This window comes from Lytechinus pictus, chromosome 1, assembly GCF_037042905.1.
Source record: "Lytechinus pictus isolate F3 Inbred chromosome 1, Lp3.0, whole genome shotgun sequence".
In the NCBI taxonomy this organism is placed as follows: domain Eukaryota; kingdom Metazoa; phylum Echinodermata; class Echinoidea; order Temnopleuroida; family Toxopneustidae; genus Lytechinus; species Lytechinus pictus.
Window position 1 is genome coordinate 28518882 of NC_087245.1, and position 24446 is coordinate 28543327.

The 24446-nt window shown below is 37.4% G+C and overlaps 1 protein-coding gene across 1 annotated transcript; it reads left to right on the top strand.

Moving 5' to 3' along the window:
* Positions 1–723: 723 nt before the first annotated feature.
* Positions 724–24446, top strand: LOC129260536 (ATP-dependent RNA helicase DDX54-like). The gene is made up of 17 exons (XM_064099735.1): positions 724–885; positions 6914–7037; positions 7330–7400; positions 8382–8570; positions 11054–11241; positions 12725–12908; positions 13406–13537; positions 14600–14810; positions 15109–15249; positions 16459–16680; positions 17127–17200; positions 17776–17952; positions 18395–18546; positions 19233–19337; positions 19811–19918; positions 21896–21999; positions 22395–24446. Exons 1-17 carry the CDS (start codon positions 766–768, stop codon positions 22730–22732), a joined length of 2640 nt encoding a protein of 879 aa, XP_063955805.1. The 5' UTR covers positions 724–765; the 3' UTR covers positions 22733–24446.

Genomic DNA, 24446 nt, shown 5'->3' on the forward strand with positions numbered 1-24446 from the left:
TGAGGGAATCCATTCAAAATTAATACAGATATCTTTCATACTGAGTTTATGAATTTTAAATAAAATTTCATTAACAATGGTGCATTTTATGAAATATGAATCAATCACATTCAGCGCTGACAAAGAGTCGCAAAAAATTACAACTGAACATGGTTTATCAAAGGATTCTAACCACTCAAGTGCCATTAAAATGGCCAGGAGTTCCGCTCTCATGATACTTACATTGGATAACCTGAAATACTTTTTTATTTTATATTGAGGAACATAAAATGCTGCCCCCGTTCTAAAATTTTCCTGTTTGGATCCATCAGTATATATATGTAAATAACCATTCCACACAATTCCAATTCTTTCTAGAACGATAGCTTTCATCTCGGCCGTTAGCATATCCTTTTTTCTAATTATACGATGAGCACAAAACGACACAGGGGGGCGGGACAAACGCCATTCCGGGATTCTTGTTAATAAGTTGTCTTGCTTCTCTACAAGTACCTCATCACTACAGGCTCGAAGTTTGAAAGGTCTTTCCCCTTCCTTCCATTCGTGTCTGTTCGTATGTTCAATGAAAATTTCTCTACTTGGATGGCATAAAGTGCTAAACAACAAATAATATCTAAATTTATCATTAAACAGTTTTCTCCGAAGATACAACGGTAATTCCGTCAGTCCGATCGGTCTCTGTCATATCCTCTGCGCTAGAGCTGGCGCTATACATATATTCACAATTACAGTAGCAGCCGATCTCACACGTGTTGTACAGACAAGATGGCTAAGCCTAAGAAGGGACACTTAAAGTTAAAGCGTAAAAGAAGTGAAAAATCTGACGGAACGCAAAATGATGGGATAGGAAGTGATGGAAATATTAATTCTGTATCACCCAAACGGGTAAATATGTCATTATCAATTATACATTTACTGTGGTAGAGTTATATCGTGCGAAATCAAAATATGTTTCCTTGCTGTGTCCCACATACTGTGATTGATGTAGGGTTTTGTCTGACCCTTTTTTGGTTTTCTCTTACTTTATCTTAGCTTAGCTAGTCTTTACTTTACACTAACGACGTTGTAAGTTAGGACTAAGCCTGTTCAGTCAATGTAGAGATATCCATTGCTGCTCTCCTTCAGACGAAATTGCACAGATGCACTTCTTGTGTAAAAAAAGTTTGACTGTTTGCATGGTTTGATTTTCATGATTTTGATTTGATTTTGACTTTGATTTTTAATTTTTTTTTAATTCATTTTGATTTCTTGACAAGTTTTACAGTTTGATTTTGCTTCTTTTTGTTGAAAATTCAGCATGCATTCCTTGTTCAGTTTTTGATCAGATGATGATGATGTTTCCTTTTCTTACCAAGTCCAAGAACTCGCCCTGAGAGTTGAGTGACAAAAAAGTCTGTTGACTATATTGTAAAAATAATAATAAATAATGGTGAAGCCTGAAGGTTCGAAATCCAGCAAACGTACGCGTACTTCAACGATTTAGCAAGATATCATAATTTTTTTCTTCAAATTTGTGATGTCATATGCGAGCAGCTTCCCATGTATTGTGAATTGAAATGTCATTTTCTTAAAAATTGAAAATGGGTTTCATTTCGGGGGGGGGGGGGGGCAGTCAGATGTTGCTGTACTCATGCGTGACCAAAACAAGTTTTTCTCTGTGTGCAAAATAACCCCCTAATTGCCTAAACAAGTTTTTTGCGGGCTCCATTTACACATTGTGGCCCCTAATCAAGTTGCCGCCAGAACCCAGAACAGAGGCAGCGTAGCTCAGTCGGTTAGAGCGCATGTTTCGGATAAGATCGTAGATCTCAACGTGAGGGGTTCAAGTCCCGCTCATGCCGAAATGCGTCTGACAAAAAATCTGATGCTATAGCGTTGTGTGTTAGCGTGCCTCACCACTGTATTCAGTGCAGGTGTGAATGCAGTTGGAAAACACTCCGTCCATCGGAAAGGACGCAAATGTTGGTCCCGTGTATAGGAGAGTCACAGCCTATGCACGTTAAAACCAATACACTATTCGTCAAAGAGTAGGGTGTTCACCCGGTGTATTGCACCTTCCGGTCCCGGCAAAATTCAGGTCAAGTCAATCTTGACGTTCATATGCCATAATCAATATAAGATTGTGGGCATTAACGGAAAGACAAGAAGAACCCTTAAACAAGTTATGTCTACTTGCCAACAATAAGCTTAAATAGGCAAAACTAGGGGAAAAATATCCCATTCCATTCCTTATTTTTATTTGGCAATAAGTCATGATTGACTATTTTTGCCACACACTGTATGAAAAGTAGGGTAACAATTTTATTAAGTATTATAATTTGTTATTATTTGTTTTATTTTTTCTTTTATATTCATTCCTTTTTTTCTCTGAAAGAAATTAGAAAAAACAACCAACATTTAAATACATATGAAACAAAAAACTGAGGAATAAGATATCAGCAAACAATAGGGGGATTAATACTAAATAGGTTCATTATTGCGGACTGAAATAATCGCTAGAGGGTATTCATTTGTCTCGCAATCTGTTCGACAGAGCAGCACGTATTATAACTCACCCACCTGAACTCCCGAAAGAAAGAGCACACATACGTGGCGCCTTATACAGCAACGGCTACCCACGCCGTTTTATCGAGAACACTTTCAAGAAGAAACATCCGCCAAGGGATCAGAAGGTTTTCAAGACTTGCACAGTCTTGCCATACAAAGATGGTCTTTCACCACAACTCAAACGCCGATTAGAAGGTCACGGTATCCGAACGGTTTTCCGCTCGGACACCACCCTACACAAACAGCTTGTACACCCCAAAGACCCAATCCCTGATCAAAGACGTGATGGCGTAGTATACAACATTCCTTGCCAGGGATGTGACGGGTCTTACATCGGTGAAACAGCCCGACCGATAGTTGAACGCATTTCTGAACACAAGTGCGATGTTCGGTTACAGCAAACCGACACATCCACGGTGGCAGAACATGCTTGGGAGAAGCAACACCACCCAGATTGGGAGGGTGTACATTGCGTTGCCAAAGAGAGACATTGGTATACACGCAGGATTAAGGAGGCTATTAGTATACGTCTTTGTCCTAACAACTTCAACAGAGACAGCGGGATTGAAATCCCTGATTTCTGGATGCGAACCTTTCGACAGCACAATACCCCCTTACCTGGCAGTGCACGCCGACCCGATTGTTCCCGGCCCCGAGCGAGGGACCGCTCAGCTAGTCAACCCCCACCCACGGGAAACTAGCGAGCCCGCCAATTTTGTCTTATTTGCATATTGCTGACTCGTGGCGTATTTGCATATACCTCAGGCTTATTTGCATATACGAATCACCGGCCGCACCGTACATCGACGCACTGATTGGTGAAACGCCTGACCAATCACACAACGGATCAGTGCCCACCTATTGTTCCCACGTTCGTGTGTACGGTCCTGGGGATTGGTATGAATAGACTACGTTATCAGATAATTTTCGTCACTTGATAAAGAGTTGCAGCGGCACTCGAAAGCTCGTGAACTTGTAAGCTAGTGAACACTTTTTGTGAGAGTGATCACGAATTTCCTTTTTGACCATAGTAGATTGCGAGACAAATGAATACCCTCTAGCGATTAATAGGGGGATTACTCCCCAGAAACGATAAGGTTGTTGATCAAAGATCTATAAGATATATAAAAGAAAAACATTCTAACAAAAGGGGATAACGTTTTAATAATTTTTTCGGTTCTTTGAATTATCAGTGTACCAAGCACCATTTGTGATAAATTCAGCATTTTTTTTATAGATTAGTTTACAATTCCAATAATCTCAGTGGCCTAAGATATATTTTCTGGGGTTATATTGACCCATTAAGTAAAGACAGAGAGAGAGGACTTATGTGATCAAGAAGTGATAAGATAGAAAAAAAACCTAAACATGTTTGGCTCAATAGTCTTAAAAATAGCTTTGGAAAAAAATAAAATATGTTTGACCCCGCAATTGACCATTGACCAGTCTTTCAAAACCACCCCTTTTTTTTTTGAAAATCAGTGTTTTTGATACCCTAAACGAGTGCATGCGCGGCCCGCATCCAAAACTGAAAAAAACACCCCTTTAAACGCATTTTTCGGTCATGCATGTCAGGGACTCGGTTTTATAATTATAAGGGGAGCAATAAAAAGCTCTCCTAGAACTTTTAAGGAGAGCGGTAGAGGAGCACTTCAAAAAGCTCTTCTTCAACATACAAGGGGAGCTTTTTGCCCAATTAACAAAATGGATGGAGGAAATGTACTATAAAATTACAATCAACAACCAAAGGAAGTATTTATAATTGTTTTACAATGTATTGTAATTAGATTGTGTGTTGTAAAACCTGTTTTAGTTAGGTTTTGACTTTGGCTAAAAGTTAAGTCACTGACAATTTTTTTTTTTTTCGGGGGCTCCATTTTAATTTTTTTGTCAAATTTCGGGGGCTCTTTTTAAATGCTACTTTTTTGTATTTTGAGGAATACCTGTTCACTTATTAAGGAATTATTACTTTTTGTTTAATATTGTATGATTTTTAAAGTTATTTATCATGTTTAGAATCTTGGATGTGGGTGTGTGTGGATGGGTGGGTGTGTGTGGGTGTGTGCGTGTGTGTGTGACTGTGAGTTGGACTTGGATATAAATGAATTCAATATCTAATTTCCACTCCATTTATTCCAATACAATACCCTAGTCAGCCATGTACATGTAATAAAGGCCCACTTACCCTAACTTTTCCTGAAGTTCTTTGAAAACGCAGATCTCCATGAAAATTTAATTTCTCTATGGGGGAGTCTAAATTTGGTGAGAATGTATTCATTAAGAACTTAAATATACATGACAATGAAGAAATCATCAAACTTTATTGGCAGTTTTGAATAATATTCCTGAAATGTAAACTCTGTCTGAAACAGAAAATCACCATCATTGAGGCCTTTACTGAGCGAATTGTCCCCCAGAGCTCTGGCAGAGAGACAGAGCTCCAACTGGCTAGCTAGAAAAGCGCCAATGCGTGAGCCTGCCGCCGTCCTTGTAAAAAAAGATGGAGCTTTGTTTGATGATTTATTGTCTGATATAATACCTCATCCCCTAGAAAAAGAAAACAAATTATTTTTTAGTTATAATTGATAAATTAGATAACTTATTTTGGAAGTTAATAAGCCGTTTTGAAAAGCAAAGCCGAATGACAACTCACCAATGCTAGGTTACTAGACTCTGGGATTTATTTCCTGTGTAATTCGAATTATTTTATCACAGAATTGTGATATCTGTAGCGGAAACATGTGCATTCGAAATGGCACACGGTGGTAGTCATAATGGACCCCTATACATGCAACTCTTTCCCGACCGTTGCGTTGATTTTTTTTTTCCATACCTGGTACCATGTGTATGGAAATACGTGGTACAGAAAAAATAACGCAACTTCGGAATTTGAAACTGCGCTACTCGCTACTTTTAAGGCTTATTCGTGATTTTGAGTGTGGATTTTGGATGGTTTTTAAATGGTAAGCGGAGCTCGAGCATATGGCACTAGTGGGCCGTTGAGTTGTTATCACTCGGCAATAATTTCGGGGGCGACATTCAGATTTTATGTCGCCCCCGAAAGCATGATTTTGGGTGATTTTGAGGGCGACTTTAGGCATTTGCGCGCAGGTCAGCTATCGCGAGGCGCGCTATTAATCGCGCTACCAAAAATGGATTAAGGCGCGCATGTAGCGCGCGATCGCTCTCGCGCGCCTTAAAATCGAGTCCCTGGCATGTGTACAGCAATATATTTGAATGCCCCACCCCCCCCCCCCGTTTTATTGTAGATCTATTTCAGTATGTCAACAGCTAAATTATTTCACACCCGCTCCTGAAAGAATAATGAATGTTTTTACTTTTCATGAACCATTAAAAAATTGAAATTTATGCATTATGTTACATAGCCATATGTGGCAGCTGCTTGTTTATGATGTCATAAATCAAACACTTAAAAGACCCTATACTGTAGACCCTAACTTTCTTTATCTTTGATGGATTTTCCTCAAATCTTCACCAAAGTTTTTTTTAATAATTTGCTGGTATGTTTACATAAAAATGTTTGTTAGGGTAAACTTCCCCATTAATATAAATTATACAGAATGTCAGAAACTGATGACACATCAGAGTGCAGTGCCACTGCCAGTGTGACAATTGGACAAATTTCAAAATGATGCTGTTCCAACATTAATTTAAGTTTTCACCAGAAGAGATCATATCCTGTTTCATCTAAATTTTGTGATTGTTGAGCAGTCATCAGTAGCTACATGTACATGTATTTTCTTATTAAATGAAAACTTTTAATATTTAAGGGATTGTAGGCCTAATTTGTACTTTTAGTTAAAGTTCATTTATTTCATTCACCTTAAAAACATGTGTACATAGACAAGAGAATTATCAGAAACAATTTTCTTATTAAATGAAAACTTTTTATATTCAAGGGATTGTAGGCCTAATTTGTATTTTTAGTTCAAGTTCATTTATTTCATTCACCTTAAAAACATGTGTACATAGACAAGAGAATTATCAGAAACAATTGAAGGTAAAAAGACAATGAATACAACGACATAAACAGTTTTATTGGAATTGGGAATGACAAAAGGAGCTCGAAGACTTATAAACGTCGACCCCTTTGTACATAAGTCAATTTTGATTTTGAATAATTGCATTCCAAAATGGTTGTCCCATTCCATAGTTGAGATTTGAGAATTGCGGCATAAATCTAACAACATTAGTTTGATATCATCATTTAATATTCATTCCAGTTTAACTTTTTGGAGCTGCAAGAGGAATTATCTCATCAAGTATCAAGATAGTAAACACTGATCTGTTTGCCATTTCCAATTTTAAAAAGTCAAGAAAATACCTTCTTGCTTCCTTTTTACAGATGAAAGTTTCAGCAGGATTTCCTACCATTGATGGTTATTCTTCGGATGCAGACATAGACACCAGGGCATTGGTTAAACAACAGAACAGGAAAAAGAAAAAGTCTGGAGGTTTCCAATCTATGGGTAAGACTGTAACAACACATAACACTGACAGATTCAAATCAGTATTTCAGAAGCAGATTTTTCTGTTTCAATGTCAAGTCTACCCCGTACAAAAAGTTGATTTGAATAAAAAGAGAAAAAAAATCAACAGGCATAATTATTAGCCCTATGTATCAGGTATCTAAATATTTTCGAGCTCTACAGAGTGGATATAAACACTTGATAAGTTGTATTACTTAGTGACAGAATGTTAACTGTCTTTTAAAATCCTATTTAATTACTCTTTTTTATTCACTTCTCTTCATTCCAATAGGTCTTAGCCATGCGGTTTTTAAAGGTATCATGAAGAAAGGATATAAAATCCCTACACCTATACAACGAAAAGTAAGTATTTCACTGAGTCTTTACAATACTCTCATCAGCGACCCCAAAAATATCTTACTGACACTCTGAACTTATGTCTCTATTCCTAGTCTTAAATGGATCATCATAGACAGATTGTCATTTGCAAATGTATTTTCAGCTGCTAAAACTGATTCACATTTGCTGCATCAGATATCTATGGTGTGTGGCATCTCATTTATCATCAAAGAAGATTAAGACATTGGTTAACATTAAAAAAATGTGTTGTTTAGAAACATCCCGAAATTTGCTGTCTGTTTTATTTCATATCATTCATATCGAAGAAAAAAAAATACCTAAGAAGAAAAAAAAAATTATTGCAGACCCTTTCAAGAGATACACTGTAGATCTGTAACTGAACTATAATCTTTTGATTATTATACTGGAGAGTCTAATTTTAACAAATGTAGTATATGAAATAAAATTGGGATGATGTTACTAGTCACTTTATCTTTAAACATAAAAAAATTATTTTCAGATGCAATTTTGTAAGGGTTTCATTTTTACGACACATTCCAGAAACAGGTTACAAATGTGATCTTACAGATCAAATGTTGTAGAGGCAAATCAATGTTAACCATTGCTTTTAAGTGTACTGTCATTGCCTTTAATCAAGTCTTCAAATACTGCTTTCCCAAGCAATCTAAATCATGTGAACATCTTGCAATTCTTCATTCATCTGTATGTTATAAAAGTGCCATTAATAAAAGCAAGAAGGGAGTCTGATGTCCAGATGCTTTATAGAAAATTATTAATTTTTCAGCTGGGTTTTATCAACGCACATGCATCAAATAATTCTGAAAGCTTATGCATTTTGATATTGTCTCACATAAAATATCTATTGCAAAGTTCTTGATATTTCGGTCTTGTCCACACAAACAACTATGTCTGGATGTGCAACAACTGGATATACATCAAGTTTTGTAGTGCTAGTGAATGTATACTTTGACTCTTGTGTTCCAGTGCATACCGATTATCATGGAAGGACAAGATGTTGTGGGAATGGCACGAACAGGGAGTGGTAAGACAGCAGCCTTTCTCCTTCCCATGCTGGAGCGGCTCCAGAGACGATCAGCCCAGTCTGGTGCTAGAGCCCTGATCCTGTCACCCACCAGGGAGCTGGCTCTTCAAACACTGAAATTCACCAAGGAGGTAAGCATTTCATGAAAACCTGCATTTAGTGAAGATTGATTTGTCGAATTTGTGGGCCATCAATGAAGTTGCTTTCTTTTCCCTACAGATGATTTTTTTTTTATTTTATCAAGTTTTCTTTGAGATCAATGTCTGTTGCTTTACGAAATGGATTATTTTATCTCCTATTAACAAAGACATGTCCTATTGGGGAGAAAAGGAAAGACCAAATTATGATTATTTGAAATATAAAGAACTTAATACATGTAGGTCATTGAAAATCCTTTTTAATTGCTTGAATTTTACCCTAAAATCTGATAGCTATGGCTATGTCATATATATCTACCGTAAGTAACGGTGTATTAACCGCACCCGTGTATTAACCGCACCCCCCATTTTCGGATGGAAAAAAAAATCATTAAAAAAAAAAAAAAAATCAAAAAAAAAAAAATGTAATCAAACTTACTTTCTATCTCTAATATGCGTATTTAAGAAAGAGTCAAGAACCAAAAAATATCGAAGAATTACTGGTAAAAAATGATGGGAAATCAGCGCTTCGTCACTTATCTGCAAGTTGCCGATATTATTGGCCACTTCCACACTTCGAGTCACCTCACACACACACATATGGTACCGGTGTTCATTGCAAGTACCAATACCAGCATCAACATGGGGGCTCACCCATACGAGAAGATCGTTCATATCATATTTCCTGCATCACAGCCCCACTTTTGCTTTCAGAATTCTGTCTAGCATTCAATGTCTTGACATGAATTTTAGACAAGGGAATACGGGAAGGTTCAAGATACGAGAAATTTGCGATTTTGTTCAGGTGTTTTTCTTGTCTGCTTTGAACCACTACCAGTAGTTCTCAGTACGTGTGTGGCGGTATCTTACAGACAGCAAAATAGGAAAAAAAATGCTAGTACCGGTATACCGTATTTTCAATGGGAGCTCTGGGCGGGAATAAAGTGAATAATAATTAAAAATAAAAAGTCGGAAGGAGTGAAGATGGGGATTGAAGATTGATTTTGAGATGATGGATGATAGAGAGAAATGAAGGAAAGGCAAATGAAAGAAATTAATTGTCAAATAATACCAATAATTTGTCAAACAAAATAACTTCCACGGAAAGGTAAAGCGCCAGCTTACGTTGACGTTGCGATAAACATTACACATGCATGTCTTATTCGGCTAGCTGCACCGCGCTGTGCGATCGATTGGCGTCTGAACTTTGCCGCGATGACTAAAAAATGACAACAAAGACAGAGTCACACCATTAAAAAAAGTCAGTTTCATGAAGGTAGGTGCGTTTGTTACCGTGATATAACTTTGAGGGACATTTACGGCAAATACCGGTAGTCATAGTTGCTTCCCTTTTATACCCGCGGCTCATACCCCTCTAAACGGGATTGCCCCAAGCGGCTACGCTCGGCCACCCGACCCGAGTTGAAAACTGGTAGTGGTATCGGGCTGAGATTGGCTTGGCTCAGACCTGTCACCGTGTATAAACCGCACCCCCGACTTTTGATTCTGTCCCGCCGAGAAAAAGGTGCGGTTAATACACCGTTACTTACGGTACTCCTAATACCTTTCTCTCAAGAAGTTCCAAGCAATTGTAACAAAGGAATGTGTTCCTTTTCTGTTAATCATTATTGTTGTAGATGTGTGTGAACACACATGTATTGACATAAAATAAATAATTTTTTATTTCAACTATAAATTCAACATCATATTGATTTTGTTAAAATCATTATCTCCTATTAACAGAGACAGGTCCTATCACGGAGGAAAGGAAAGACCAAATTATGATTATTTTGAATATAAAGAACTTAATAGGTCATTGAAAATCCTTTTTAATTGCTTGAATTTTGCCTAAAATCTGATAGCTATGTCATATATATCTAATCCTAATACCTTTCTCTCAAGAAGTTCTAGAGCAATTGTAACAAAGGAATATGTGTTCCTTTTCTGTTAATCATTATGGTTGTAGATGTGTGTGAATGATTAAGATCGGTATACATGTATTGACATAAAATAAATCATTTTTTTATTTCAACTATAAATTCAACATCATATTGATTTTGTTAAAATCATTATCTCCTATTAACAGAGACAGGTCCTATCGCGGAGGAAAGGAAAGACCAAATTATGATTATTTTGAATATAAAGAACTTGATAGGTCATTAAAAATCCTTTTTAATTGCTTGAATTTTGCCTAAAATCTGATAGCTATGTCATATATATCTAATCCTAATACCTTTCTCTCAAGAAGTTCTAGAGCAATTGTAGCAAAGGAATATGTGTTCCTTATCTGTTAATCATTATGGTTGTAGATGTGTGTGAATGATTAAGATCAGTATATTGACATAAAAATAAATAATTTTTATTTCAACTATAAAGCCAACATCATATAGAATTTTATAAATTTTTCATCACAATACAGTGTATGTTGTTCAAAGGTTGAAATCTAATCAGGTGTGGTAATTCATTCATTCAAACAGCTATCTCGTTACATGGATCTGAGGTCAGAGGTCATCCTTGGAGGTGACCGGATGGATGACCAGTTTGCTGCCCTTCATGAGAACCCTGACATCCTGATCGCTACCCCTGGTCGTCTTCTTCACGTCCTGGTTGAGATGGACCTCAAGCTCATGCAAGTGGAGTATGTGGTCTTTGATGAGGCTGACAGGTAAAAGTTTTTTAATCTTTTGATTACTGAATTGTAAGTAAAACTTCCATGTGCTTTATAAAGGAACCATTCAGCTCCATTAGGCTAGTGTGCATGTGCTAGAAGTGAGAGAAAACAAAATATGAAGCCTTAGAGGTAAATTGAATGAAGAAAAAAGGATGGATAAAAGAGGAAACTGAGAAAGAATCAAGCTGCTTACTAGAGAAGTCCATATTAGGCCTAGTCAGTATAAATGCTGGCTGGACATGCAGTGACAATGGATGTATGTATAATTGATATTCTTGAGGTTGGCTGTAATCCATACAAGTCTATGACTTTCTGAAGAACAAAAAAGTAGTTCATGAAGTTATCAGCTTAAGTTTGAAAGTTGTGGTCTAGTTATCCTGACTCTTGCCTTTTAAATAGAAGGTCAAGTCCCAGCAATGGTTTGATTTCCTTCAGCAAGAAATTGATCCACACACTGCTGCCTGGTAGGATCAATTCTTTGAATGCACCAAGCATCTTTGGAAGCTGGGGTTAATATATAGTGCGTCCCAGAAAAAACGAAACCGAGATTTAGCGATGATTTATCATAACTTAATCCCAAATACAATAGACAAATGACCTATCAATGTAAAGCTTGGAATCTTCTCTTTCATCTGATATTACTTAGATTATTTCTCCTTCACGCATGAGTGAGCAAAAATGATTTGAAGAGGGGATACCAAAAAGTCATTTGGCGGGTTGTATCTGGCTTTCAAAATGAAAACCACATTTTTAAAAAGTTCAATATCTGCTCTTTAATTTGATACCTCAATTACAGAAAATGGTCAAGAAATAACATAGTTCTGGTTATTTGAAATAAGGCTTGAATTTCAATAATTTCATAAAATGAAGAGGTTTTACAGGCTAGCGTTCAAACTCACTCGACACTCCGTTTTGTTTACGATCAGCCATGCATTAAGTCTTTTGTTAACCATGCGATAGCTTCTGTGGGAAACCAGTGAAAACAGTTTATTTAATGAAATTATGGAAATTCAAGCCTTATTTCAAATAACCAGAACTTTGTTATTTCTTGACCATTTTCTGTGATTGAGGTATCAAATTAAAGAGCAGATATTGAACTTGTAAGACATGTGGTTTTCTTTTTGAAATTCAGATACCCCCCGCCAAATGAGTTTTTGGTATCCTTTCTTCAAATTGTTTTTGCTCACTCATGCGTGAATGAGGAATCATCTAAGTAATATCACATGAAAGAGGAGATTCTAAGCTTTACATTGGTAGGTCATTTGTCTATTGTATTTGGGATTAAGTTATGATAAATCATCGCTAAATCTCCGATTCGTTTTTTCTGGGACGCACTGTATAGTGCACCATTGAATAGGCAACTAGAGAATTGGTGCCTCATAAATACTAAATGTTTTTATTATTACATTCAATATGTTCTAGCTGTATGGTTTTCTTTTCACCTCACTGCAGTATTATTTTATCTCATTTTATCCAGGTTATTTGAAATGGGTTTTGCTGAGCAGTTGAATGAGATCTTATCCAGGTTACCAGACAATCGTCAGACCTTACTCTTCTCAGCCACCCTGCCGAAGAGTCTGGTAGAGTTTGCCAGTGCAGGTCTGAGTGAACCAGTGTTGGTCAGACTAGATGTAGAATCGAAGATTAGTGATCAGTTAAAGGTGTGTGTGTGTGTGTCTCTCTCTTTTTTTTGGAATGGGGGGGGGGGGGTAGTGCATGTCAGTATATATAGTAAGATGTTTTATGTTTTTGAAAGGAAGACATTGTTCCTCAGATGAATTAGATCCAACTTTATACTTGTAATCTCGTTGTTTTTTCTGTTTTTTCTGTTCTTTATCATATTACTCCAAATATATTGCAGAAATCTACATATAAAACTACAAAACCAAATTAATTGTATATTGCATCTTTTGTGCTGAAGTTTCATTTCCAGGCAGTCATATGATTGTTTACTAGTGGCTTGAATGATTGCATTCAGACTTAATGAATGCTTCCAATTGTCTATTGTCATCATTGGTTCCCTTATTCCTAGAACTTTCTGTGTCTCCTTTCTTTCATTTTGGCTTGAGCATTCTGCAAAGAGGATTTAGTTCAGTATGTAAATCATATGTATTACTACCATTAAGGGAAAATGATTCTCTTCTCTCTCTCTCAACAGAATATGTTTCTATACACACGGAATAATGACAAGACAGCCGTGTTGTTGCACCTTTTACGTTCTGTCATCCAGCCCAATCAGTTGACAGTTGTCTTCTTGGCTACAAGGCATCATGTTGAATATGTCAGGGAGGTAAAGTCATAAAAGCTAATCTTTAATTTGGTAAATCCCCCAAATTGTATGTCACAGTTACTATTCTAATTGATTACTAGAATTTATGAATGTGTGTGCCATCAAAATTCTAATGATATGAAGGATATAAAATAAAATTGTGTTAATTTTACAGACTTAACACCCAAATTTATTTGACTCATTGCCGAATCGAAATAAAGTATCTGCATATTTTAGCCTTGTTACATGTTTAACCCCTTCTCAAGCATTGATTGGTTGATATTTCATGGTATAATCCTTGTCTATAGCTTTCTAAATATCCAATTACTATTAAAGTTTGTTAAGCAAGGGCTATTTATTCTGAAAATAAAAACATTCCAGAGCGGTCGTTTGGAGGTGAAACAAGCTATCTTTTACATAAACCATTTAACCTTCTTAATTAAGACTTTTGAATCATCGCTGTCAGATGGTAAAATGGTCTATCTTCAAGTTAGACAAGTTTACCGCCACTTCACACGGCTGTCAGATGGTAAAACGGTCTATCTCGAGAATAGCTAAAGAATGTTGTGCATTGGGATAAGATGGTAAAATTGTCTATCTAGAAGATAGACCATTTTACCATCTTTTGATGTGTAGTATGAGTGTATACATGTGCTGTGGTTAAACAGTCTATCTACACAAAAATCTCATTTATTTCATAATTAAAACCCCAAATAAGCTAAATATTCTTCAGTTGTTAGTGTTTATTGTGCTTTTTCTTTTCCCATTGCTAAAAATGCATTATTTCTGTCTCATAAAAAGGCTCAAATCTCTAAACTTTAAATTCATTTTTCTCAGAACAGCGAGTTTCGAGACAGACTGTTTACCATCTGACTGCCAAGAGAGAGGGAGCTAGATGCCAAATTTGAATTCTGGTGGCTGAAAAAATGTCATGTACATGTATATCCTCTATTCACATCTTTGCTATACAGTTACCTGTACCGCCTCTGCATCAGGCCTGCTCTGCATTGCAATATTTTTTGACAAAGTACAATTTATGAATGCAAGTAGTTATACCTCTTTATCTGTCTTTCAATCTGATAGTTGCTAGATCAGGCAGGCATCAGCTGCACCTACATATACAGTGCCCTGGACCAGGCTGCAAGGAAGATCAATGTTGCCAAGTTCACCCACAAGAAGACTCATATCCTCCTTGTAACAGACATTGCTGCCCGAGGTATTGACATCCCTATGCTAGACGTTGTCATCAACTTCCACTTCCCAGGCAAACCAAAGCTCTTTGTACATAGAGTCGGTAAGTATAAAATGCACTTGAAGTACAAGGGGAACAATATGGACCTTTGTCCAAAGCTTTTGACATCATCTTGGAAACCGGCAAAGGGATCCTGCAGATCTTGGTCCAAACCTGTCAACATTCTTTTAAACCTGTTGACATTGTTATCTTCCATATAATGTCACATGGCCAGAACAGGAAAGACTGGTAGAGCCTACTTTCTGGTTGCTCTTGATGAATGCCTCTATCTCATCTTCAAATGTCAAAGGCAGTCCTATAGACCTTTGCCCAAACCTGTTGATATTCTTATCCTCCTTAGGTCGTGTGGCCAGAGCAGGAAGGACTGGTACAGCCTACTCTCTTGTAGCTCCTGATGAAGTCCCATACCTCATAGACCTTCATCTGTTCCTGGGCAAGGATATTGCACTCTTCAAGAAGGACGATAAGATTTCTGAAGAAGGTACTTTCAAATTTTGAAGTCAAGTATCACGCTCCTGTTAATAGGTTAAAGGTTGTTTCTGCCGAAACATTGACAATAAACAATGCATACTTATATTGATTACTCACCCCCCCCCCCCCCAAAAAAAAGAGAACTGATTAATTATTCCTTCTAATAATGAAAATATTTCTGAATATCATGCTTAAAATATCAAGAAATTTCTGTTTTAGTTGTCATTTCATTTCATTAAAATTGATTAATAGATAAGTGTGGAATTCTTGCTTCAGAGACTACTCTAAACATCCAGAAGATTGTGTTTTAGTTAAAAAAATGCATTTTAGCGGCGCAAATGTGCCCTCACCGAGTCATATTTAACCTATAAGCAGTGATGCCACTTGTTCTTTTTTGGCAGATTTTATACTGTTTAATTAAAATAATAATAATAATAATAATTAGACTTATATCTCCCCAAATCCACTCTGTAGAGTGCTCAAGGCGCTTTTTAGGAAATTATAAAAGAAATTAAGAAGATTTGAAGAGAAATGTTTTGAAGTAATGTTTGAAAGTTTCAGAGGTCAAGCACTGTTTGATGTTTTCTTAGAGGATGAGTAAACAAATGATCTTTCACCCCAGGTTTTGGAAACTTTGGGGGTAACAAGAGAATTGGAAAAGGAGGAACGTAAGGATCTTGAAAATACTGCAGGTTTCATGTAAAGTGCCTGTTTTTATATCCCCCAAATCGTAATATGCACATAATAATATAGGATTTGTATAGCGCACGTATCCACCTTGCTAGGTGCTCAAGGCACTCCTACATGTATATTACCCCGGCTAAGCTAGTCTACCGATTCTGGTGCGCACAGCTGTTTGAGGAATTACTTCCTGCCGGTACCCATTTACCTCACCTGGGTCGAGTGCAGCACAGTGTGGATACATTTCTTGCTGAAGGAAAACTCGCAATGGCTAGGATTCGAACCCACGACCCTCTGTTTGAAAGGCGAGAGTCAGAACCACTAGACCACGGCGCGCCCACATGTCTAAAATGCACATGTCTATCTTAGAAAATTGAAAATACTGTTTTTCCTTCCCAAATCTTTTAATTCATCCCCCAAAATACTACAGTTCTTTTTACTAGGTTGACATCCCATTCCCTGTATAATCATGTTCTAATCTGAGTTATATTTAAATTGGTTTTTCAATCTTTTAATGGCAATAATTTCTTTCCTTCAGATAACACCGGGAAGCTTGGTCGAGTTCCTCAGTCGGTGGTCGATGACGAGGAAAGTCTTCTGAGGAACTATCACAAGATGAGCACCGACCTGGCAGGTCTGAAGAGGCCCGCATCCAATGCCATGAAGAATTTTCTAAGGTCACGACCTTTGCCCTCTTCCGCTAGTGTAAAGAGGTCAAAAGAGATTGACCCCATAGATATAGCATATCACCCCATGTATGGTAAGGAAAGTAATAACTATAATGATAATAGTAATAACATTTGTAGGGGGCTCTATATAGATGTTTCAAAGCGCGCGGATGGGCTGATTAACTTCTTTAAAAAATACAATGAATCCATGTATGAAAAAAAAATGAGTAGCATTTACTTATAGAGGGCAGGATGAGGAGGCACAGAAGGAGGAGCAGAAAGAGAAAGGAAGGAGGAGGATCAGGAGGAGCAACGGAATTGGGAGGGAAAGGGGAGGGGAGGAGGTAGGAGGGAAAGGAAAGGAGAATATATATCTGATGGAGGACAGAGGTGTCCAAAATACTAATTAACAATCTCATCCCTATTCATTCAGTGTGAAGAGGTCATCAGCAGGAAAAAATTGATTTTGTGGAATGTTCAGTCGATATTGAATTTAAATATATCGATGAAATAATGAGGTGTGTTTTGACTTTAACAGGAATTCAAGACAGTGATCAAGAAAACACGAGAGTGCAGCTTGTTGATGAGATCAAGAGCTACAAACCACACTCTGTAAGTACTTACGTGTACATGTACATGTTATTCCCTTCGGCAGAAGGATCTATATAAATTGTAACATAACAAAATGCCAATTCGCATGATCAGCTCTTATTTGAATGAGCACTAACACTTTCACATGAAGAAATTGCTCAAAGCTTTCTCAACATAATTTCATCTTGTGCACAAGTAAGTTACTATCGCCATGCTAGTACATGTATGTGCCACCTGCATCAATTGCACATTTTGGACTGGCCTTTGTGCCGTAACATTAATTGCGCTCCATGGCTGGGATGGATGTTCAAATCCAATACTAGTTTAAGTTCTGTTAAATGTCAACTGTCTCGTGTAACACAGTGCATGCCTATGTCACCAAATACAATTAAAAATGTGCATTGATACATTCATGAATCATATCTCCCTGTGGCCTGCCTTGTTGGTAACATATAATCCACTTGAGCAATTTTAAATCTATGAATTACTATATTGCGTTATATTCAACTGCAGAACATCCACATATACATGTAGTATGAATTGATATGTTCTAATAATTTGTTGTCATTGCCTCTCGTATGAATCAATTTTAATAGACAATCTTTGAGATCAACTCCACTGCTAAGAACATGGCTCATGGCATCATGCAATCCAAGAGGAAGCTACACAACAAAGTGATCAATAGGAATATACTGAGACTGGAGGAGAGAAAGAAAGATGAGCAAGCTATGAAAAGAGTTGCCATGGAAACAGAAGATGATGAAGATGCTGAGGTATGTACATTACCATCCATATCATTATGTCTGATAATGTGTACAGTTTTGCCTAGGCATAGCTAGTGTGTATCTGGCATAGGTTAATAAGTTGTGAAATACGGAATATTTTGTAGGTGTAAATATGATAAATCCATGGTCACAATTTCTCAAAAACAGTCTCTCCTTAACTTGAGGCTAGCTATGTATCATTAGTTTGTATGTATATATATATATATATATATATATATATATATATATATATATAGGGCTACACACAGTTTTGTTTGTGCATTGGTAGGACTAGTGAGCATGTGGCAACTATGGAAACTAGTGTTAACCCTAAGTCCCAACTGATTTGGTTTAACAGTTCCACGGTTTCTTTATGCTCACAAAACACCTTAAAACACTATAAATTAAAATCTGAGTTGCCTTTACATTTTTTTTTTCTGTTTTATCTTAGAATGCATTCTCAGTTGTTATCAGCTCAGCTGGCAAGAAGAAGAATAAGAAGGATGGAGCATCTCAGAGGTCATTGCCCTTTACACAGAGTGCCGTCAGAGATGAGAATGTGTTCATTTCATACACAGCACCAGACAAACAGATAGAACAAGGGTAGGTATAATACACATCAAATTACACATGAATATATATATACGAACCAGTGAAATTGTGTCACTAGTAACAGAAGCGTATCCAGCATGAATTATGACAAAGAAATGTATGGGCCCATGAACAAGTATAATAGAGTGACTATTGTCCCCAGACAATTGGGCCTGTGAAATGTAGGATTGCATGAAACTGTAGGATCTGATGCTAGATACGCACCCGATCCGAGTAATACATATCAAATTAAACATTAATATTAAAAAGTGTATCAAATAGCGATATTGTGTCACTAGTACCACATATCAAATTATGCACAAATATAAGAATTATACTAACTCATGATATTGTGTCACGTAAGACATTCATTGACATATCCAAGCATTTCTTGGGGACTGTTCCAGCCAGTCTCTAAGTAAGGTGCTCTCAATGCTTTGCACGCTATAGTGTAAACTCATTTGTTATAATGGTAAAAACAATAACTTGTTCTTCATGATTTTCACTAAAAAGTTATATCAAAGCTCTCTTTGATACTGATACAAGAAAAAGAATGCTTAGGGAATAAAAATGAAAGTATTCAATGTAAGATGATGAAAGATGTAACAATGTGATAGCTGTACACATTTCGTCAATTTTAGTTTTCACGTAAAACAATATTTGTCTCCCTTTTCCATATTTGCGGTAAAATGATACAGGTTGAGCATCGAGAGTAACTTTGAGCAGCAAGCAGCGGGAGCAGTCTTAGATTTTACACAAGATGAATCCAAAGAAATGAGAAAACAACAACAAAGAAAGAAATGGTGAGGATGGTCATTGTATTCTAAAACTGAAACGTGGTGGTAATGTTTACCTGATTGCTAACAAAACATGAATACCTGTTATGAAACAGCGGACCAAAGGCTTGAGGTCCTCGCTGACGGACATATGTAAAGAGTATTATTAGGGCACTAGCACACCAAGTTGAAATTAAACCTAGGGCACTAGAATCCGTTACCCCCGCTCTACCGACTTGGCTATCAAGCCTCTTGGTATAGGACTTATGTTCAATTTAATTAATAGAGAAAAAATAATAATAAGGATGAGAGACTGGCATTGTAAAGATGAAAAACTTCTCTTTTTACTTCTGAAAGTAAATTTACATGCAATGTTTTATAGGTTTCTTCTCTGTTCCTATTGTCACTTTGGCTCTCGTTCTCTCCCACTCCGCCTTTCCTCTTTCATTTTACTGTAGAGATGTATGAATGTTATATAACTCTTTTCTTTTTCAACCTAGGGAGAGGAAAAAGAAGAAGTTTGTTGGAGATGGAGGGAAGGACGGCAAGCAGAAGAAGATTATGACGGAGAGTGGAAAATACATCTCGGCATCTTACAAGAAAAACATGTATCCTTTACAACTCGGGTTTGATTTAAATTCTGGTTTGAAGTTGTGGTTTAATTACTGTATGGAGAGCCAATCGTGACACAATTCTCAAACAATATGTTCAATTAGTCAGCAAGATTGGGGTTAAATTCATTCATAGCTGTCTGGGAATGATAATTCAAGTATTTTCCTTTACAATTTAAACATTGGGAATAACAAAGTAGAGATGAGAATCATACAATGAAAACAGATTTTTGGCCTCTTCGCCTTCCCAAAAATTTAGTGCCAAATTAGACCATGACCTAAGTTAGACTAGACTTCAGAATAGGGGCTCTACATGTAGCATTATTATGTAAAGTTCCCAGGTTTCTGCAATACGGAAAACAAGAAAAAAAATCCCAGAATTTGGGAAGGACACAGAATTCACAGATTTTTCGCAGAAGACACAGTGTTTCAAGTAAAAATATTTACATTATGAAAAAATTACACTTAAAAACAGCAAAATCCAATAAAACAAAAACTATGCATAAGTTGAAATCTTCCCATGAATCCTGTTGCACAAACAAAGTCAAGAAGAAGAGGCAAAAGGCTACAGATGCAGAGGAGAGGGCTCTATCTCCCATCCCACCCCATCCATTGCTGTCCTGGGCTGTTGCCAAGTCTCCAACCCCACATCCTGAAGCTGCTGCTGCTACTGTAGATGAGGTCTTAGAAGAGGTCTTAGAAGACTGCAGAGGGGCATTTGATAACACTTTCTACTGGAGCCAAGGGGATGGGCAGGGGCGAAGAAGGGAAATCAACAAACCAGCAGCAAGAGAAGAAGCAGAGGATGGGCTTCACCTTCTCACCAGAACAAGAGGATGCTTTTATTTTTTAGCAGGTGTTACTGCATTTAGTACTTCAAAACATGAAATCATAAATGAAATGCAGGGGCCAGCTATCATAAGTAACATGCTTGAAAGAATAGCAGTTGTATTTGAGATGAATATTTCTTTATTCACATTTGGAAGATCTGTCTTTACACCAAGTCTATTGTTTTGTCTTGCCATGCTACGGAACCAGCAGGTGAATTGCACAAATGGGTGATGGGGTGTGCTGCATGTTGCCTTCTTCTGAAGCTCTCTCGGGTGCCTGGACTTCCATAGTGTCAATAAGGTTTGAGGGGTCTCCTCAATTATCTTAACAGACAAAATAATCATCTCAGTGTTTCTAAGGGATACCCCCGCTCCCTCTCCCAGCTCCCATACCCCGCCTCTATTTGAAGGGTATGACAGCCACTTCCACCCCGATAGGTGTGGCTGGTATGAAAAGATAAAGGGGAAGCGTGTGGTGACAAGGCACCCTGTAGAGATTGTTGTTGATTATTGTTTTGCAACCCCAAGTTCTATATAGACCCCAGCTTTCTCTCCAGGGTGCTGGCCCACAGCCCCCCATACACGAAGAGGGATGGGTGCTGGAGGCTTGCGATAGGAATTCACCCTAAACAGGCTAGTCAGTATACGGAGGAACAGTGGGAGCGCTTAGTTGCGTTGCTCCAAAGCCCCTTAGTCGTAGGATAAAGAGAGATTGGCTTTGACTTTCCGGTCGACTCCCAGTGGTGGCCTGACCAGGAGGCGCTCTGTTTGCGACTCCTTGGTCTTGGTCAGTTGATTGCTATGTTGTTGGTTGGCAGCAACTGTCCCATATCTTTGGGGAGTCACAACTACATTTGTACCTCTCCACAGCTACACTGGAAATGACTCACACTTGTCATTTTCTGCCACATTTATTTAGTACACATATTGTTTGATATGCACAAATATGTACAGATCATTAGCATCAACAGACTAGCTTTCTTCCTATTGACGTTGGCCTGAGTTCGAACAGCTGAAGAAATTATGAATTCAGTTCAAATTGACTGTATTATATCATTGTTGCATGTTGATTATTTTATAGAATTGCCCTTCTAGGAAATGGAAATCTGTTCATTGACCCTTGACATTATTGTGATACTATCAGATACAAAGAATGGTTACAGAAGAGTAAGGCAGATTCTCGGGATCACCATCACTCTGACAGTGAGGGTGAGGATGGTGAGAGTGTCAGGTCGGGTTTCAACAAAGGTAAGGGCATTTCATCATTTTATGAATTTACAGAAGTTGAAATTTGGAGTCTGGAGATGCTAAAATCTCATTCTGAAATCCCTCTGCGGATGCAAAAAGGTGTTAGGAATAAACAATATTTTGCAATGATCGGTGGTCATAAATTTAGCTAGCAGTGATTAAAGGTGTGTACATTAAATTTTGAAACTCATTTGGGATATTACCAGTACCATTATAAGAAATTAATTTTCCTGATATCAACTTTATTTGAAGGGTTTTAAGATATAAGACTTGGGATCATATCAAAAAGTGTTTTGTCTGCAGTTTTCACCGACTGACTGATCCATTCAAAAGCAAATATTTGTGTAGGTAAATTGATTACTGTATAAAACAAATTTGTATCTTTTTACCTTTAGGAGGCATCACAGGGAACAGAATCCGCTATGGTTCCAAGCGAGGGGGCAAGCACTCAGGCACCAAGAGGAGAGGTCGTCATGAAGACACCGGCACAGAGAAAGGTCAGGGGTCAAAGGGTCATCATGGGGGTGAACTCCGGAGGAAAGAAGAGATCCTGAAGCAGAGGAAGATCAAGGGGCGCAAACAGGAGCAGAGTAGACCCAGGGCACAGCGACAAGGGGGGCGTGGTGGTGGTGGTGGTAGAGGTAGGGGGAGGGGTGGAGGTAGGGGCGGAGGTGGTAGGGGTGGATTCGGGCGTGGCGGTGGTCGGGGAGGTCGTGGCAAAGGCAGGAGGTGACGATAGACGATATTTCGTAGCTTACTTGTCTTCCTTACGGGGTGTTGCAAGAGACTTGAGTTCAATTGCATATCAAGCGGAAGTCCCAAAATCAAGCGTTGTTAAGCATTGCAACCAAGTTGATTTGCTACTGAACGTAAAAATCAAGTACAAATTCATGTTCAATCATAAGACTTATGCTTGATTTCGTAATAAATATAAGTTTCTTGCAATGCTCTGTTAGATATGCCATAGAGAGGTCACTGAAAATATTAAGTTCCTTTTAATCATCAAATTTACTTTTCTCTTGCAAAAGTCTTTATTAAGTCGTGTGTAAAGACAAGGTTTATTCATAGTGGATGGTGCCTTTGAAAGGTAACTGATTTGTCAACTAGAATGAAAATGACTACATATACTGATTTAAGATTTTAGATTTTATTTAAAAGGTTACCTTTGTTGAAAAGGATTGTTCAGAAATGTCTGAAATGTTATAGAAATAACCATAGAGTTTTGTGCAAGTATACTCTTAAAAGTTATACTCTGAAAGTTATCCATGTGTAGAACCAAGTTTATATCTCTTAATTTGGCATGCATGCAAAGTTTTGTGTGCTGCTACATTTATATGTGGGAATTTTTGGAGTTATTGTCTGTAATATTCCATAGAATGGACACTTTTTCTTTCTAAGATTCGATGAAGAGCTGCCAACCTTTGAAAACACAAATCAGTACTCAGCACATGTTGACTCTCCTAACTATTTCAGAATCTTATTTTGTTGTAAAGCAGTGTGATTTGCTTGCGATTTGCTAGCGATTTTAGTTCTTTCAAAATTATATTAAATATTGAATGGACATGTATGAATCTAAGAACAACGCAAGTCCATGACAATTCATTTCAAGAACATTAAAATTAAAAAAAAATTGATTACAGTGTTTTGACAACAATTTGATCAGCTTTTCATTCATATTTGGCACTTCCAGGTGCAAATCACTCAAGATAATCCTTATGTACAACACATATCTGGCGAAGAGAGGGATTAGGGTTGGTCTTATATCTATATACTAAATAAGTACCTAGGACTTTTGCTCCCTGCTAGAAATTGTGCTGCTAAGCTGCGCTTAAACGATTTGATTTGCAAGTTTATGTCGTTGGCTCCACCATGTGCATGAACAGAGTGTGCATCCTGCATACACTTCTCCTTTCTTAGACGATGCAATGCAACTATATTTCTGTGAAAACTCTTCCTTAAATTTCTGCTTACGATGCTATGCAGGTTTTGTCTTCGCTGTTTTAGATGACATTTTCTTCATCAATGGTCATTGCACGACTCCCTGAAATAAACCCAAAATCCAACGTCACAATCAATTCAACCCTTGTGTACTTGTTGCATATGATGTATAACATGTGTATGGATGTACAAATGTCTTTTTTGTTGTTTGCTTTTTGGAATCATACTGATTTTTGTAATAATTGGCAGCTCTGTCTATGACATTGCAGAGACAACATGATTTAAATAGTTGGATTACATTCCAAGCACAAGAATCAAATATGGATCATTATGACAGTCATACACACAAAAAGACACATCAAACAAAGAAACAAACGGACTAAAACATGATGAATATAACAATGAGGTGAATTGGAGACAATTTTCAATAGGGCATGTTTTCAGTGCGCTTTGTTTAGCAATTAACATTTCTATTTGTCTGATTTTGCAAATAAACCCTTCAAAAACTA

Coding starts and splice junctions, on each gene's coding strand:
- LOC129260536 (XM_064099735.1), top strand. CDS start 766: ATGGCTAAGCCTAAGAAGGGACACTTAAAGTTAAAGCGTAAAAGAAGT. Junction 11,242..12,724: donor GTCTTTGATGAGGCTGACAG/GTAAAAGTTTTT, acceptor CATTTTATCCAG/GTTATTTGAAATGGGTTTTG. Junction 18,547..19,232: donor GACAAACAGATAGAACAAGG/GTAGGTATAATA, acceptor AAAATGATACAG/GTTGAGCATCGAGAGTAACT.